Here is a 17597-nt window from a genome sequence, read left to right as displayed (position 1 = left end):
GTTGTTTCAAAAACCTAGGCCGCCAAGCGCCAACCACCCCCCCCCCCACACACACACACACACACACACACACACGACCGACTTCAATAAGGCAACATCACATACATTACAAAATATACTTTTTATATCTTTCGTACGATAACAAAGCACTTTAATGGCACTTTGTGATCACTGTGACGCCTCCGAGGAGGGAGAGACAACCAAACATTCATAATGAACAGAGTACAAAGTAATACAGAATGTGGTGCATCAACAAATACAGCTTGGCACAGCCTCAACAACAACATCCATCATTAGAAGAGACACAATAATGCTTGGGGGGCGTGTAGGAATCTGTATGAGTATGTTTTTATTATTATCATTATTCATATGGGGTGAAACTACAGCACCAGTAAGACGTTTGTATGAACGTCCCAGTAAGCTTTCACTTTTAAGGATTTCTTTGAAACTGTTCTTACAGAATCGACTGACAGTGCAACATATAACGTAAGGTGGAATATCTGAATGCTCTTCAAAGCAGAATAAGTAGAGTTCACTTAACTTGATCGGTTTACTGACACTGACCCAGTTTTTTTTTTTTTTTGGTGTGTGTGTTTGAGATCATTGTCCTGTTGGATCACAAGTTCTGCCCGAGTTTCAAACCACTTGATCCAAATTCATTTGGACGTTAATAAACAACCCAGGGAACACGGAGGCTTGAGGGCATCACTCTTCACGAGGCCTTCAGACTTTAAGCATCGTTTCAGATTTATAGTCAGATGGGGCAAACATTGAGCTCACTCTGGCGCTTTCACTGTTTGGTACACTGAAAACGGACCAGAGTTCGTTTCAATGGATAGTTTAATGGGAGACTCTGGTGTGGACCAAGAAGGTGAGCAACAAAACACAAAATCATCAGTCTCAGTTTGCTTGCAAATTGACTCTGTAGGGTTCCCTTACACTACGAGTGCAACTAGGCAATCCAGTGAACAAAATGGAGGAAATTACATGATTTTTAACTTGAGTCCAGGGAATAATTACGGAGGACTAACCCCAAACTCCTCAACTTTACTTAAAAGTCAACAACTAGATGGTCGAATATTACTAACAGTTTGGTGTTCAAACAGGACAACGATCCAACACTCACGATAAAACTGGATTTTAAATGGATAAAGCTGGCTATTATGAATATTCTTGAATTACCTTCACCTAAAGAAGTAGGTTGAAAATGTACAGTTTGTGTCCCTCTGCTGGGCTTGCCCTGAGAAACCAACCATTTTACTGAACTGCGCTCGTTCTGCTAAGAAAAGAAGACGTATGTTAAGCCAGAATTATACAGGAAGCTCATTTATGGCGCTTAGGAATATTTAACCACTAAAACTAGCATTTTCTAGAAACCAATAACTTAATTGTATTGAAAACTTATTGTAGACTAAAATTTGACACCATCAAACTTAAGTCTTCCCCAGTGTTGAATGACCAATTCGACGCCCTGTGAGTTGGAGAACGACCGTAGATTAAACTTCTGGTTCTTTTCTGGAAAAATCATTGAAGTTTAATGTTGGAAAAGCGGCACACGAAGAAAAAAGTACGTTTAAAAATATAATTAAATGCCTAAATAAATGTGACATTAACATCCATGAAGTTGTAACTGGAACGGTACACCTACAGCATCTCGACATGAACGTACAGACAGACACGAGGTTGGTAATTACCCTCAAAATATTGGCTTTATTCTACCTAACAGCAGTACAGATGTGAACAGATGTAGGCCATTTAGCTACAACCTGACTGTGAGCTCTCGACTGAAGATGGAGACTGTAAGGCCAGAAGGATGGGGTTCAGTTCACACAGAGAGAAAAAAATAAAAATAAAATGCTATATCCACATCAACAGTCGCTTTGATGGTCCATGAAAACCTGCCGCTTGTCAAGGGAGTCCCTGCAGACGGGTATAGCATTTCAGATTGTTACTCCTGATTTGTACTCGGATACAACTGTCACCACAAAGACCACGAACGTTTCTACACATTACACAAACTATTTAAATTCACATTTCAGCAAAGGGATGGCAGTAAGTCCAGATTCGCTTCCACTCAGCCAAAAGCTCTGCGCAGAAGAACATCCGCCTCTCGGGAGGGGTTGTGTGTGTTGGGGGTGGGGGGTATGGTTGCTTGGATTGGCTTTTCATAAGAGAGAGCTGACATTTTATCTTTATTCTTTTTACCTTGACCCCATCTTCAATCCCTCCCTCCCTCCCTTCCTCCTTCCATCCTTTCTCTACCCTTTATCCGTCTCTCTGCGTGGCGTTCGGCGTCTGCTACCCGAGCCTGCAGCAGCCAGACTTGTGCTTCTGAGATTCGATGTAGTCGTGAAGCTTGAACTTGGGCTCATTTGGCAGCTGCGTCGCTCTGTGCTTCAGCTCCCTGACAGAGAAAAGGAGAAGGAGAGAGAGAGAGAGGGCGGGAGGGAGGCAGAGACAGGAAGTTAGAAGCAGAGGAGGTGGATGTGTGGGATGGAGCACAGACAGGGCGAACAAATCAAGAATATAAAAAAGAAGGAGGGGAGAAAGGAGAGCAGAAGCATTGAGATTTGATCAAAATGCCTCTGGTGGAATATCGTTTATCACAGCTTGTGCTTCAAACTGACATCACACGTCGCCTACATTTAAGCCCAAGGGCGGATTTTTTTTACGTACAATAAACTCTGTCGAATCACAACCTAATGAAGCCCCACAGGAGACGAAGCTCTTGGTGTGGAATGATTCTCGTCTCTTTTGCCAAACAAAAACGCCGTCGCCAAACAAGTCGGTTCGAAACGCAGGCTGTGCGACTGGCGCATTACGACGGGATCGGTCGCTTTTGCAAGGAGAGGTGAAGTTAGCGCTCACGAGACAGTATCTATGGTGACAAGGGGGTTTGCAGAATCAGCTGCTATTTCTTCATTATAGACATTAGAACCGACCCGTTTATTTCTCCTGTAAGTGTAGTAGATGGTTTTCTTTTCACTACTCTGCCACATTTTCTTTTACATTTTAATTTCGCTGTGCAGTGAGAGAGCCTTTTCCACCTCATCCTCCAGCAGCATGCAGATGAATCAAACATCTCTCAGCTGTAATAAAATGGTGACTCACTGATTACTTTCATGGCCTTCAGTTGTGAACAAAAACTAAAAACCAGACGCCACTTCTTGACTCCTTTGTCTGAGACTCAGACGCAGATAAAACACCAAATTGCTGATACTGTCTGTGTAATTAAAGACCGCGCTTAAACGGGGGTGCTGTGGTGGTGCAGGGGCAAAGCGCAACCCATGTATTGAGGCCTTAGTCCTCATGCCATTGGTCGCAGGTTCGATTCCTGGCCTGGTGACATTTGCCCCATGTCTTCCCCCTTTTTCCTGTTGAACTACTTTCAAATAAAGGCCACTAGAGCCAACAAAAACCTTTTAAAAAAAAGAAAACCCGCACTTAAACCCAAACAACGTTTTCTGATTTAGGTCTGTTAGGATTACCGAAATTGCTTCAAATTTTTAAGTAGTTTTGTCAAAGTCAGAAAGGTGAGCTCGTTAGCATTTGGTAGAGTTGCATTTTGGCATGCCATATGTTTAGGATGCTTCTCCAAAGTGCTTTGCTGGAATTTTGGCCCATTCCTCCAGTGTGAACAGGTGACTGAGTCAGATTTGTATGTCGTATTTCCATACATACCTTTTCAGTCCCACCCAAAATGTTTCCCTGAGAAAATATTGATATCAGGACTTTAAGATGGCCTCTCTAAGATGTTATCCTTTCACCACTCTGCAAGTGATTTGGCAGCATGTGTAGAGTTTTATTTAATGGCTGAGATGTCACTTCAATATTCGTTCCTCATCAGCTTTGGGAAGACACCAACACAACATGACGCTGCCATTCCCCCGTATTTCACAGCTCTGCAGGCTTGCAAGCTCCTCTAAAGCTTCTTCAAGAAGGACTTCATCTTTTTTTTTTTTTTTTATTAAATGAGCTACAACAGCATTTAATTTCCCTTTGGGATTAATCAAATATTTTCTAATTGAATTGAATTGAATTCCTGAGCAGGATGATAAGTTGGACATTTTGATTTTGTGTTCATAGTTGCACATATTTGTTTCAGCGGATGAACGAGGCAACTTTAGGCACTTGGAAATTGTAGCAAAGAATGAACCAGATTTGTGGTGGTTCACATTTTCTTTCCAATTTCTTTTATATTTCCCCATAATGCCAAAAAGAGAAAACACTTGGTTCGTAGTGTTGCCTTAAAAGCTGAGCTTCCAAACCAAAGATGTAGTAATCTTAGTGTACGCAAACCTCTGACTTACAGAAAAAAGTAGTTAATTAGGGATTTATAAATAAATATTTGTCGTAACACTAACCGACCTAAAACTGAAAGTGAGGTTCAATCTGATGGAACCTCATTGTCAAACAATGAGGAAAAAACTGGTTGTGTTTTTATACCAGCAGGTTGATTTTACAAGTCAGCTACTGTAAACTGAACCTTATGGTTTCAAACCATTTATAAAAGTGAAAGATAGAAATTATATGCCCATACTTGCCTTGTGAGATTCATTAGACAGAGTCTTGAAGACGTCCCCTGGATCAGGACAACTGGACTCCGCCGGTTTAAATCACATTTGACAGATTGCGGTTTTGTCTTGTTATAGATAAATCTGACTCACACACCAGAGTAACAGTGTTGTGATGAAGCATCTGCTGCTTACACATTTCTTCTCCTGTTTTTTTTTTTTGTCACACTCAGATGTAAAAAAAAATGATGAAACAACCTTTTAATATCAGACAATAACCAGAATAAATCTAAATTATAGTTTTAAAATAATAAAAATGTTGTTTTTATTAATTATTTATTAATAATTATTATTAAATAATTATCAAATTATTTATTGTAAAATAAATAATTTAATAATTTTTTTAAATAGATAATCTTATAAATTAATTGGTATATAATAAATATGCAAATACTATTATATTTATATTAATATAATATCATTAATTTTTAGCACTGTGCAAAAATATATTTGCCCTCTTGCTAAATAAGAAATCACTGACTGATCGCATATTTGGAATGGTGAATAAAATGTTAAAAGAATCTAAGCTCTGCATATCAAACGTCTTTACTGATCTACATTATATTGCCAAGATTTAAAGAATTTTTTTCTAAATAAATAAATATTTCAAAACGAATCACTGTCTTTCTTAGCCGTCTGTGTTGTTGATGAAGCAAATAAAAAAAAACAACAAAAAAAAAACACCAGCAATAAATCTCCATTTTTATTGGTCTGAATGACATTTCCAAACTGAACATGCTGTTGGCATGCAGCAAGAGCGACCTGGCTTGTAAAAGGAAAAGCGAAGAAAAAAATAAAAAAATAAATTATTTCTTGCCATTCAGTTTGAAGGGCATCCACACAAGGAATAGAAATTACACCGTAAAACGTCTGACACCAGGTGGGAGTTCTCAAACAAATGCAATCCCATTAACAGGAGACAACAGCAGCCGACACCAAATTAGCCGAGAACCATTACGCTGGATTAGACGACGCCGGAGTCAGACGGGGACGAGGCGGCGTCCGTGCACGAAATGCAACGACGAGGATCCCCGAGAGGAACAGAACAAGGTCAACTCAGAGAAGGTCGGCTGCGAGCACGAGCGAGATTAAAATGCAAACCCCCTAATGCGAAACATGGTCGTCTGACCCGCGAGAAAAATGATTCCCCGTCAATTTAAATTTCATGTTCCCCCCATAATGAGCAGTGAAAGGTGCAAAATTTAGTGCAATCTGTTGGTGGATTAACTTTGTGACGGCGGGTTATGCTGTCGTTCGGAGCTAATGGGGCTTTTGAAGTGAGAAATGTTTCATCTGGTGATAGTAAAACAATTTAAAGTCGCCTCAGTGATATACTTTTAATGGATATTTTTTTTATAGTACTTTAAACAGGGTAAGTACCATAAAGCCTGATTACCTAATCTCGTAGGATTTCAACATTTTATTTCTCACAACGGTTTTCTGACACCCTGAACAATTGGCTAAATAAAAATAAATACAAAAAAATGATAGACTTGTAGAACATTTAGCAGTAGGTTAGCCTACTTGCGTATCGGACATGCGTGGAGATGAATGGAGAAGTCTAGATGTGTTGCATCGACACATCTGACAAATGATCCGCTGAAAAGTTTGATGCAGTTTCTCAACTGACAGGACAAACTCTTACTTATTCACTCCATAAATCCGGCCTATGTAGAAATGTGGCACATAGACAGAAAGCCACTGAAACGTCCACTTTGCAGTTTACCACAAGCGATGTAAGAAACCCAGAAACTTTGTGTTGCCCCTTCACAAAATCTCCTAAAACTAGGTTAGAATTTTTTGCCGAGGTGTAAATAAATGTAAGGACTGTGCACTGTGTGATGCATTTGACGGGCAGCTTGCAGCAGAAAAACTCAAGAACAGTAGAAACAAGCTGTGCAAGGCTTATGACTTTTATTTGATTGTTAAGCGTCTTATCTGAAACTGTTTGCAACTTTAAAAGCAGCCGAGTCGGCAAACGGTGATATTAATCTCCGACTTGGACTTGGAGCCGCACCGCCTGAATAAATCCTCTCACGTTTTTGACGTCATGAATTTTAATGCCTCAACTTCAGAAAGTTTTTTGTCACCACTTGATGGCAGCACACTGAGCTGATTAAAAAGAGGCGCATAATCACTCTTTCAGCAATCACTGAACAAAAGGACAAAATGAGAAACTTGAAGGAAAAACCGAGCAAATCTGCTCTTCCATCAGAAACGACACTTTAAAGCCAAGACGTCTCGCGGTCGGATGGAGAACTTACTTTGCTATTGCGAGAAAAGCCAGCTCCACGTTGACCCCCGTCTTCGCACTGGTCTCCATAAACGGCACTCCGTATTCCTAAAACGGAAAAAACATTAGGAGAGCGCCGGCGGAGTGTTTTCCACGTGGATGTAAGCACTTAGAGGACATCCTTCATTACCTTGGCCAGCTTCTCTCCTTCCTCCGTCTTCACCACCCTCTCTGCAGCCATGTCTGACTGTGAGAGAGAGAGAGAGAGAGAAACATGTCAGGGGGTCACAGATTCACCAGAAAATTAGCCACAGTGATGCACCGTCCTGTCAGCCTGCTTATCTGGCTGCCAGGCTGCCTGAGCCGCGGCTCCATCAGGAATGATGGGATGTCAGCGGCTCCACCCCCAGCAGAAGAGCAGCGCTTGCACAGACCGCCGCCGCCAGTCCTGCTGCTTTCACAGCAAATGATCTGAGCTGCTGCTACGTGACACCCACGACCCTTTGATGAGTCCTCTCTGAACCACCAGAGGGAGCTTTTTGGATAAATTAGCAGTGACTGCCGGTTGGGATGAGGATTTTTCAGTCTTTAAAGCGCTTTTTTTTTTTTTTTTTTCCCCTGCTCTGGGCAGAAGTTATCGCAGAGGTTTAAAGCAAAAGGGGAAAATGCTGAGGGGGCAAGTTACAGAGTCCATTATGAAGTCATGTCTTTGCTTTTTTTTTAATGTCAGACAAAGATAACCTGCTTGGATTAAAGAAAGGAGTTTTGAAAACAGTGGTTGTATTTATTACGGGAAAAATCCAATCCAAACTAACCTGGCCCTTTGTGAAAAAGAAATTGTTTCGACGGTTGTGCCATCCTTCGATGAATCAACTTCCATCAAGAGTTTGTGGTGGTCCTTTACGTCGCAGCGGAGGAATCACAGCCCACTTTCTCTTGCCAGAATTGATTTCATTCGTCCACATCTCGAGCATCAGTATTTTGCTTAACATTTCTATCAGATTCAAATCCAGACTTTCACTAGGCCAATCCAAAGCCTTTCTCTTCGAAAGCAATGAAAGGTTATGAGCTACCTAACCCCAAGATCCCGACTGATCCGTGTCCTGGTGTCCAAGTGTGAGCGAATGGAACGCTTTGAGTCGTTAGCATGAACAGAAAAGCATCTTATGAGTTTAATTCATTTACTGTTGAGGTCTCTTACACAATTCGATGGACTTGTTGACGTGCTCTGGATGATGGTCTTGCAACATAAACCAAGAAGCCTTAAGCTTTGCTGACAAACTTCTGTCCTCTCTTTGAGGTTTTTACTGACAGCAACAGAACCAGAACCTCACAATGTCTCCATCGTACTTCACTATCGAAATGATTCTGTTATAATTTGAAAAGGTGTGTTCGTTTTACGACGCAAACCGTCCAAAAACATCCACCTTTCTCTCCCTCGAGTCCAAGGAATACTTTCTAGAAAATCTTGGGAAACATCAGGAAGTTTTATAACAACTATTTGACTTTCACCTTTGAATGCAGATTTTTGCTCAGTCTTTTGTTGTTGACCCATGAACTCTGACCTTTCCTGAGGCAGGTGACCCCTGCAGTGGATGGGATGTTGCCGTGGGATCTTTAACGACTTCCTGGACGAGTCGTCGGTCCGCTCATGGAGTAATTTTGGAAGAGGAGCTTCACCACCGGGACATGATTCGCTTCCATTTGTTTAGTAACCCTTTGTAGATTTCTGTTCATTTATTTCTCATTTGTTCTTAAATTTCTTTAATTTGGGGCATGGTGTGTTGCTTTTAGAGTAACCAGGCATGTGTGTGATGAGTGAAGTACGTTTTGATCCCTCAATAAATGAAATTATCCTTGAAAACAGTTTTTGTTTTTACTCCCGATTATTTTTGTCAGATGTAAACTTGTGTGTTATGAAATGCTTTGTCACAAAAGTGCATTATTGAGGACACATTTTCCACATTTCCCATGTTTGTGTTGGAATAAGCAAACCACAGTTTGCCTTCATGCATTCGTGTCACACTGGAAAAATTTTCCACCTTTTAAGGCGCTCGCATGTCTGCCCGAATGTGATAAGAGTGTGTTAAAACTGCGCTAAAGAAACCAATATCCTTCCCATCGTCTAGAAAACACACACACACACACACAAAAAAGAAAACGAAGCTTTGCTCACCTTGTTGCCGAGCAACATGATGACCACATCCTTCTGGGCATAGTCGAATATTTCAGTCAGCCAAGCCTTCAAAAAGTACAGAAAGAAGAGGAGATGTAACCAAAACAAACAGGGACCACTTGAAGAATGCGCTTTCTTCTTCTTCTTCTTGTTTTCCTCGCTCTTCTCCTGAGCTGCGCTGCATTGTGAGCGCGCTCTTATCAATCATGCCGACACTGAGTCATTCTTATCCTTGAGCGCCTTTATTGCTTTTCATTACTGAAACTGGGGAGCATGGAGCCAGGCAGACGACAGCGGCGCGTCATTTCTAAATAGGTCTGAGAGGAAAAGTTACAGGCCCAGGTGGGGCTTTTGCATGTGGAGAGGCGGAATCGTTCAGCGTGAGATTTAGGAGCAGGAGGGGGGAAAAAAATAATAAAAAATAAACAGAGAGGGAAGGATGATAAGGAAAGGAGGTGGAAGGGGCGTCTTACCCTGATGTTGTCAAAAGATGGCTTGTTGGTGATATCATAAAGTAGAAGTAACGCTGCAAAAGAATAAGAAGAGAACAGCAGATTTTACCGTCAGCGCCTTCATTCACGCGTGAATTTCGGCTGCTCCATCACCGACACGCTCGCACACACACACGCTCACACTTGGCGTGGAGAAGTGGAACATGAACTGCAAAGGTTACCCTGGGCATCTCTGTAGTAGGCGTGCGTTACGCTGCGGAATCTCTCCTGACCAGCTGTGTCCCAGATCTGCAGAACAAGCGGCATAATTACACAGGATCCGACACGGAAAGACCTCCCAGCTAATCCCAACCAGCCCAGGGACGAAGCAGCACCATGGAATATTAATGATCTACAAGCGCAGTACAAAGAAAGCGCAGATCATAGTCTGAGGAGTCCTTTTTTTTAATTTTTTTTTACTAAATGTAATCTGATATGCACACTGCTGAAAATACCATATAAAGGGATTCTTGACTTTGGCGTAGAGCTTAGCAGAAGTTTTCATACCTCTTGATTTTTTTTGTTTTTCAAATTATTACCACAAGCCTCAGCAGTCTTTGTGTTTGGAAAGATTCTCAATTAAATTTCAGTCTGAACTTGGACTAGACCATTTTAAAATAAAAATATTCTTCGATTTAAACCATCTGACGACTGCTGGAACACAAAACATGCAACTCCCCGATAGTTTGTAATTCCTAATATCTGAAGTTTTACTTATAGATGTATTTTCTTTTCATCATCTAATATTTTTGGTTTATGTCCCATGTTTTCAAGTGTATGGAAAAAAAAAACATATGCCACTTGAAAGTAAAAGCAGAAGACAAATATGTTGCAATACATCAAATGTGTCTGAAAAAGAAAAAAGGATTTTCTGCCAAGTTAATAATTATTCTCAAACTAAAGGTTCGATTTCTAAAAATGTAATTTGTGAGATTCTGGTTCTGCAATAAAAGATAATTTGTTTTATGGTTTGCAGATCAAAAGTAAACTTCATCCTGAAATATTAATGGATTCTGGCTGACTGATCCAAATAAACATTTAGTCCTTAATCTGTTTGAGAATAGCTGGTAAGCCTTTACCACTATGACCGCCTGACAAAAAAACACATGAAATGTGCAAACATGAAATGTTTGCACATGTTTCATAAAGCTAAATGTTTAGCTCTATGAAACATTTAGCTTTAATGTTTCATAAAGCTAAAGAAATTATAGAACTACTCAAAACGGAAGTTTAATAAATACAGCTGTTTTAAATATAACTTTTGAACACAGTGCCCTTCCTCTTCATTGGCAGACAAGCTAAAAATGTAGCTTTCATAACATTAGCATGATCCCAGACTTAAAATGTCAGAAATGTCTGCTTTATTCTAACTTTATTTTTTTTTTAAAAACGGCATGTTATTAGATAAATATATTTTTTTCCAAAAGCACAGCTGTTATAAATACAAATACCACTATTTAATGGTAAAATGAGTGTACCTAAAGTATTTTAAAGCTTTCCAAAAATAAACTTTACATTGTGCATTAAGGGTTAATTAGTGATTTATCACTTCTAGTTTCACTTTGGTATAAATAAGGAGAAATTACAGAGGCCAATTTCCTGAAAATTTCTTCAAAATAGGAAATAAAAGAGAACATTCCATTCAAATGATCAGATTATTCACAAGACAGGAAATTCAGCCTCATCAGTATTTAAAAAGTGATAAAAAAAATCTATGAGGAAAAGGCCTTTATGCTAAAGTGTGGAGGATTCATTTCATTACATTCTGCTTCCCTGTCCGTCTAAAATGATAACACAGACTTCTTAAATCTCACTTTCCTTTTTTGTTCTCGGGGCTAAATTTACTGCCAAAGTCTATTTATTACCAGAGCAGCTACTATGTCATGTGAAAAACGTGTGGAAGAGAAACTGATGATTTACAGGAGCTACTGAAGGGAGTCTAATTTTGTCACCTCCCACTCAGTGTTGAATGAACGGGTCATGATGAAAGGGTGGGGGGGGAGGGGGAGTGTGTGCGCCTTGGGTGGAATGGATTAAAAATGGCAGCCGGGCGAACCAATTTAAAGCACGTTTCACACCGACGTGTTTATTTAGCTCCTGCGACACCTACTTGGACGAGTGTTCAGCTTAGGTCACAAATCTATCAGCGAGATGAGCTGATAGGATCTGAAAGGAGCAAAAAGATAACAGTGCTCTCACCTGCAGCTTGACTTTCAGGTTGTCAACTTCCACCACTTTATTCTGCGGAAACAAGAGGGAGCGGCAGTGAAAGACAATCCAGCATATGTTTGGAAAATGGCACGGAAGCGGCTGACGAGCGTTTTTAACGGGGCGGGCTAAAAAAGCGCAGCGACTCAGCGTGCGGCAGGAGAGACAAGGCGGCTAAAAGTGGCTTTGAATGCTGGCAGAGAAAGTAATTTGCAACACCCACACAGTAACAAGGTCCCAGGATTAGACTTAATTACAGCAGAGTGAGAAAGGCGGCTGGCAGCATAACAACGGACTCCCCCGTTAATTTCCTGCAGCCCTGTAGAGGTGCCCTCTGATTTCCTGCAGACCCAAGGCAAGTCTGGGAAAGTGTACGACTCCCAAAGTGTTGCGGACGGGCGCTCTGAGAAGAGCGGCGATACTCTTAAGCATGAGGATTTCGTATTGCTGTACAGAGCCATGTAAACGTATTCGCACCCCTTGTGATTTTTCAGGTTTCGTTTCGTCACAAACACAAACCTTGATGCGTTCTGTTGAGGTTTGATGGAATAGACCAACACAAAGCAGCCTGTGGGTTTTCACTGTTGGTAATGCAAGATGTTGACTGGCTTAGAACCAAAGTACATCACAGAGCAGGAGTCACTGTGTCAACCTTTCAGACGACTTTGGTTTTCTGGTTCAAGTCTGCTCTGCTTCCCCCATTACCAGAATCAAACACGGAAAAGCAGCATTCAGTTTCTATGCCACTAATCTGCAATAAACTTCCAATGAACCTCCAAAAATGATGACGCACAAATTCGTTTAAATCAAGACTAAAAACCCACCAGATTAGACTTGCCCGATTAATAACTAGAACATCATAAACTTGTCCGTCTTTCCACCCGTCATCGTTCTCTCTTGCTCTTTTTCTTGTCGTTTTATTTTCCTCTGAATCACATAAAGCACTTTGTGTTGCTGAAAATGTGTCATACAAAAAACAGAACTTCCTTTCCTGCAGCTCCTCTAGAGTCACCAACAGAGTGTGGATTGCTGTGTTTGTCTTTTCCACATTTGCTCAGAGCTTGCGATGTCGCTTCATAACCCGACTCTTGTTTAACTTTCTCCCTGACCTGCCTGCTGTGCTCCTCTGCTCTTCCTGATGTTGTTTGTTCTCTGTTGTTCTCCAACAAACCCCTGAGGTCTTCAGAGAACAGCTGCTTCCTTTTACTAATTAGATGACTTCTGATGGCATCGCTTTGAACTGGATTTCGTTTAGCCATCTCAGATTAAAACGGGTTTTTATGTGATTTTTATGTGCAAGAATTAAAAAAAAAAAAAACATGCATTCTTTTTCTTTGACTTCACAATTAGATTTTAAGTGGTGTTGGTCTACTGCAGAAAATCTTGCTAACAAAAGAAAAAAAAGTGATATAGCTCAAAGGGTGTGAATTCTTTGTGCAGCGCTGTAAATGCACCACAGTTTGGATGCAAAACCTCTGTGCTTTCTCTTGGTCGTCATGACCTCCGAAACAGGTCGCAACCAAGAAGCAAAGTAAAAACCACAACAGAAAAAAAAAAAACAACAAATTGCTTACAAGAAGGAAATGAGGCAAGAAAAATGCACTTCCTGGAGCACCTTATCAGTGACAGGTCATGACTAACAGCCCGCAAAAAAAAAAAAAAAGGCCAAACATCCACTTGCTCAATGAGGAAACGCAGCAACATACTACCTCAATGACATCGCTGAGGCTCGGTGTTGCGCGTCGAGCCGTCGACGACAGCGAGCACCGCCACCCGCTGAAGCCTCAGCCTTGGCAGAGGGAACACGCTTCAACCCTTGCATTAGTTGCCATGGGTTTCCTTTTTTTTCCCCTCTACCCCCCCAATTATGACGTGAAAGCAGCCTGCATGCTGAGAAACTGCTACAAGGAAGCGGGCCTAAAATAGACCCCGGCATGTAAAAGCTGCCAGCCTTGCCTGCCTAACCATGCAAAGAGGACATCCTCAACATATTGACTCAACTGTTCATCTCAAATTGCTTTGTTACCAAGCAGCTCCGGAGGCCTGCTTGTGAACGAGCATGGAGACAGAAAGGTAATTACACCCCTCAGCCACTTTTTCTCAATGAACGGTGTCGAATAATTATGGTTTTTAATGAATGTAAGCCAGCATCCTTTCCCCCTCCTCCGTCGTCGGAGCGTCTCGGTGGAAACTTGTTGCTTTTGTACAAGCAAAAGTGACATTTTGAGGCATTTAAAAAAAATAAATAAAAAAATAAATCTGTCAGACACGGACAATGTTCTTTTGTGTCCGCTGAGAGACTAAGCATCACTTTGGCTAATGCAACACACTTTCCTCTCAGACCGAACACCCTTATACTTGACTTGCCATCACTGCACATGTTTTTCTTTTGACAGGAGGCGAAGCAAAGCTCGAGGCCCAGGCGCCTATTTGTTGTTTTTTTCTTTCCCCACTCTTGCACAGACGAGGATGATGCACAGTAGTCATTTGCTTGAAATCCACCACCAGCCGCTGCCTTTGTTCGCATGTGTGGCGTGTCTCTTTGTGCAACAGATGCGTGTGACGAGGTAGGAGCTCATCCGACAGCAGGGTGACTCCTCCAGGGCCGAGCTGAGCCACGGCCAATCTTTCCAGGAGACAGAGACGTGGGCAGGCATCTGCCGAGACATTTACGAAGCCGTCCAAAGCTCCTAGCAGCACAAGTGGTCTGTGAACTTGACTGATTGGCGAGAGGATTTGTACATTTGGTGCTATCATCGCAGAGTGACGAAGCATTCCGCGTGGAAACAGGCGCTAATTGGGCCGATGGCACTCCTGCCAGGGGGATCACTTGTTGTTTTTGTTGATTTCATTAGAGAAAAAAAAAGAAATTACCTCATTAAGCTAAGTGGAAGTGCACACACACACACACACACACACACACACGCACACACCCCCCCCCACACACACACACACACACACACACACACACAAGCACAAAAAATAACGAGATGGTTCACACAGGTCAGATGTATCGTTTCTCACCCTAAAGTCTATTCCGACGGTGGCTATAAAGTTTCCTCCCAGAAACGCGCCGTCTTTAAAGCGCACCAAGATGCACGTCTTCCCCACCGCAGAGTCTCCGAGCAGCATCACCTAGAGACAACCGGTCAGCAGAGGAGAAGGGTCACAGGTCACATCTGGTCAGTGGAACGAATGTTACGACACGAGGTTCAAATTATTTAAACAGAATCTGCAGCAACTGCGAAAAAACTAAATTGCACAAGTTGGTTTATAATGTTTGGGAGCAGGCATGGGTCGGTCGCTGCGGTCAAATTATATCAGCGCCTTAAGTAGAGATGTACTGATCAATAGACCAAAGTTTGAAATCAATAAATTTTTCCTTACACAGCTCTGAAAGGTTAAATGCTGAAAAATGTGTATTTTCTCCCCTAGCTATTAAATAAATCCAAACAAAAATCTCACCATTTTCGGTGGAGATGCAATGACCAATCACTGAACATCCGTCAGCCATCAGCATGCACTTTGACGCAAGTTTAAGGAATAAAATCTGATAAAGCCCAGGAACCTGCACTGTGAGGCATTGTTGTTCCTTCTGTTACATTAAAGCTCTTTTAAAGAACATGCAGCAGCATTTAAATACAATAACCCCAGAAAAAAAAAAAGATCTGAATCAGCAGGTTCAACCCAAAAGAAAAGCAAACATAGGGAAACCCTGATTCATGCAACTTTAATATTTATCAGAGCTTTACAAAACTTAAAAAATGGGCATCAAAGAGCATGCTGAGCTTGAAGTCTGAATGATGGGAGTTTGTTTTTTTTTGGTTGGTGTATTTAACAAGAAAATACATATTTTTTCATTAGTTAGCCTATTAGCTCAGCAAATTGGCAATATTTCATCTGTGGTTAATTGATTGGTGCCAGGCAAAAATATCTGATTCAGTTAGGAATCAAGTAGACGTAGCAACTTTCTACAATATCCTCTTTCATTCCTTAAAGTTCTTAGAATAAAATAAATAGATTTTGGCCAGTGAGGCCATTGCAGAAAACTGGAAGTAAATATTAGCCAGTAAAAGGCCTGATTGGTGCATATCTAGTTCTTAAAAGTTACGTTTCAGGAAAAAGTGTCAGAAAGTTGCACCAGCTGCCTATTGTCTGACTTTAAAGTCCTGCAGGATTTGAAGATGTTGCAGTTTGTGTTTAGGATTTCTTGCTGCAATCGAAACAGTCAGAAAAATTTGACAGTTATCAGTTCATCAGTGAAAAGACAGCAAGCAATTAGTTTCAATTTTAGGTCATCTTTGGTGAGGAGAGCCGTCGGTGTCGCACTGAACGACCTCAGATCACAGATTCCAGCTCACAACCAGAGATTTAATTATGGAAACTATGAAAAACATCTACAGTCATGGAGTGCCAACTACTGGAGTGTTTTATGATGTAAAGTGACCAGCTGCATGTCCATTCATCAGTCAGCTCCAGGCTACACGTGCAGATAGCTTGACTAATCAACCATTTTAAACAGGAATTTAAACAAGAATTTTAATGCCGACACTCCCCACAGCTCAACTAATATTAACATCCGTGTTTAAATGTCTTTGTAGTAAACAACACAAACATTTGTATAGTTTACAATTATAAGATAATATCAGTCATGCAGCAATCAACGATTACACTACATGAAAAGGCGGAGCATATACTTGTGAAATATATCTCCGTATTTGAGCCACAGGTTGAATAATGGGCAATGACATATTGACATAAATATGTCTGATCTGAACAATTTCTTTTAGGTTCTGATTGTAAGGGCTTCCCTGTCCCTGCTGAGGAAAAAGCTTTCCACAGGATGATGCTGCCACCACTGAACTTCACTGGATAGGTGGTGTGTTCAGGGTGACGTCCACCACACACAGCATTCTGGTGTGGAGAAAATGATAACCTCCTTTAACATGTTTGCTGTGTCGATCTGAAAGGGGAATTCTTATGACTTTCTAGCAAGAATTACTTTGGTTATTATGCCTCTTTTGCATTGAGGTGAGCCGTGAAGTGCACAACTAGCTTCCTCAAAGTTACTGTGACATCTCTGGGTATACAGGCCATATATGTCCTAATACCGATTTGCACACGTCGGTGGTTTTAGCTCAGCACAAGTAGTTTCCAAACCAGAAATTCATGCGGTCAGCCTGAGCCGTATCCGCTTGGGCCAAACATGTTTGTTAGATCTATTCAACAACAAGATCTAACAAACATGTTAGTGAACTAGCTACTACAAAAGACGTTCATGCAGCCTCCCTTTGCTGATTTACATGTCAAATTTTAAATATAAGCTATCACAAATTTTGTTTTGCACAATTATCACACGTGTCAGCCTAAATAAGAAATACATTTGTAAACCTGACCTGATTGAGAATTCTAGTACTCTTGGGCTCCCCCTGTCGGTTTGGAGGACAGCTGTTCAGTTTGTTTATGCCTTGCGCTGGCTTTGATTACTTCATAAAATCCCGAACAGCAAAAAATAAGTACTTTTTAGACCATTTTTGCTTCTGCCTGAGAGTAAAAATTCAAATAAAAATAAAACACGTAAATGTTACAACGAATATGTTGTGCTATTTCAGCAGGGGTAGGAATAAAGCTTTTTCCAATACGTATTTTTAAATATTAGCGTCATCCTGCATTGAGAATCGCACACCGACCCATGCCCACAAACTGTCAGCTTTCTAATAAATAATTAGAGAAAATGATCGTTGCCAACTCTGCATTTACAGCATGCATCGCTCTCTCTCTCTACCTCTCCAAAAACTAATCAACAATAATTGCAACAGCAGGACGAGCAATTATGCAATCATTTCAGTTACATTTGATTTAAATATCACACGTCAGATGAGAGATGCAAACAAGAGATCACCCACTTGTCTGCT

The 17597-nt window shown here is 41.1% G+C and overlaps 1 protein-coding gene and 1 long non-coding RNA gene across 2 annotated transcripts in view; one reads left to right on the top strand and one right to left on the bottom strand.

The window, feature by feature from the left end:
- Positions 1-102: 102 nt before the first annotated feature.
- Positions 103-17597, bottom strand: part of LOC106957413 (ras-related protein Rab-37) — an 18536-nt gene continuing 1041 nt past the window's right edge. Inside the window, exons 2-9 of the mRNA XM_015048745.1 lie at positions 14707-14817; positions 11674-11715; positions 9657-9723; positions 9457-9509; positions 8984-9049; positions 6998-7054; positions 6839-6915; positions 103-2404 (exon numbers count right to left, since the gene is read on the bottom strand). Of these exons, the coding sequence (XP_014904231.1) occupies positions 2299-2404; positions 6839-6915; positions 6998-7054; positions 8984-9049; positions 9457-9509; positions 9657-9723; positions 11674-11715; positions 14707-14817 (579 nt within the window). The 3' untranslated portion in view covers positions 103-2298. The remainder of the gene's footprint in view (positions 2405-6838; positions 6916-6997; positions 7055-8983; positions 9050-9456; positions 9510-9656; positions 9724-11673; positions 11716-14706; positions 14818-17597) is intronic.
- Positions 13740-17597, top strand: part of LOC106957414 (uncharacterized) — a 22294-nt gene continuing 18436 nt past the window's right edge. The window contains exon 1 of the long non-coding RNA XR_001426944.1: positions 13740-13755. This is a non-coding gene — a long non-coding RNA (uncharacterized LOC106957414). The remainder of the gene's footprint in view (positions 13756-17597) is intronic.

The sequence above is a fragment of the Poecilia latipinna genome, unplaced genomic scaffold (genome assembly GCF_001443285.1).
Source record: "Poecilia latipinna isolate Pla-1442-1.1 unplaced genomic scaffold, P_latipinna-1.0 Scaffold902, whole genome shotgun sequence".
Lineage (NCBI taxonomy): Eukaryota > Metazoa > Chordata > Actinopteri > Cyprinodontiformes > Poeciliidae > Poecilia > Poecilia latipinna.
This window is presented reverse-complemented; position numbering and strand designations above follow the sequence as displayed.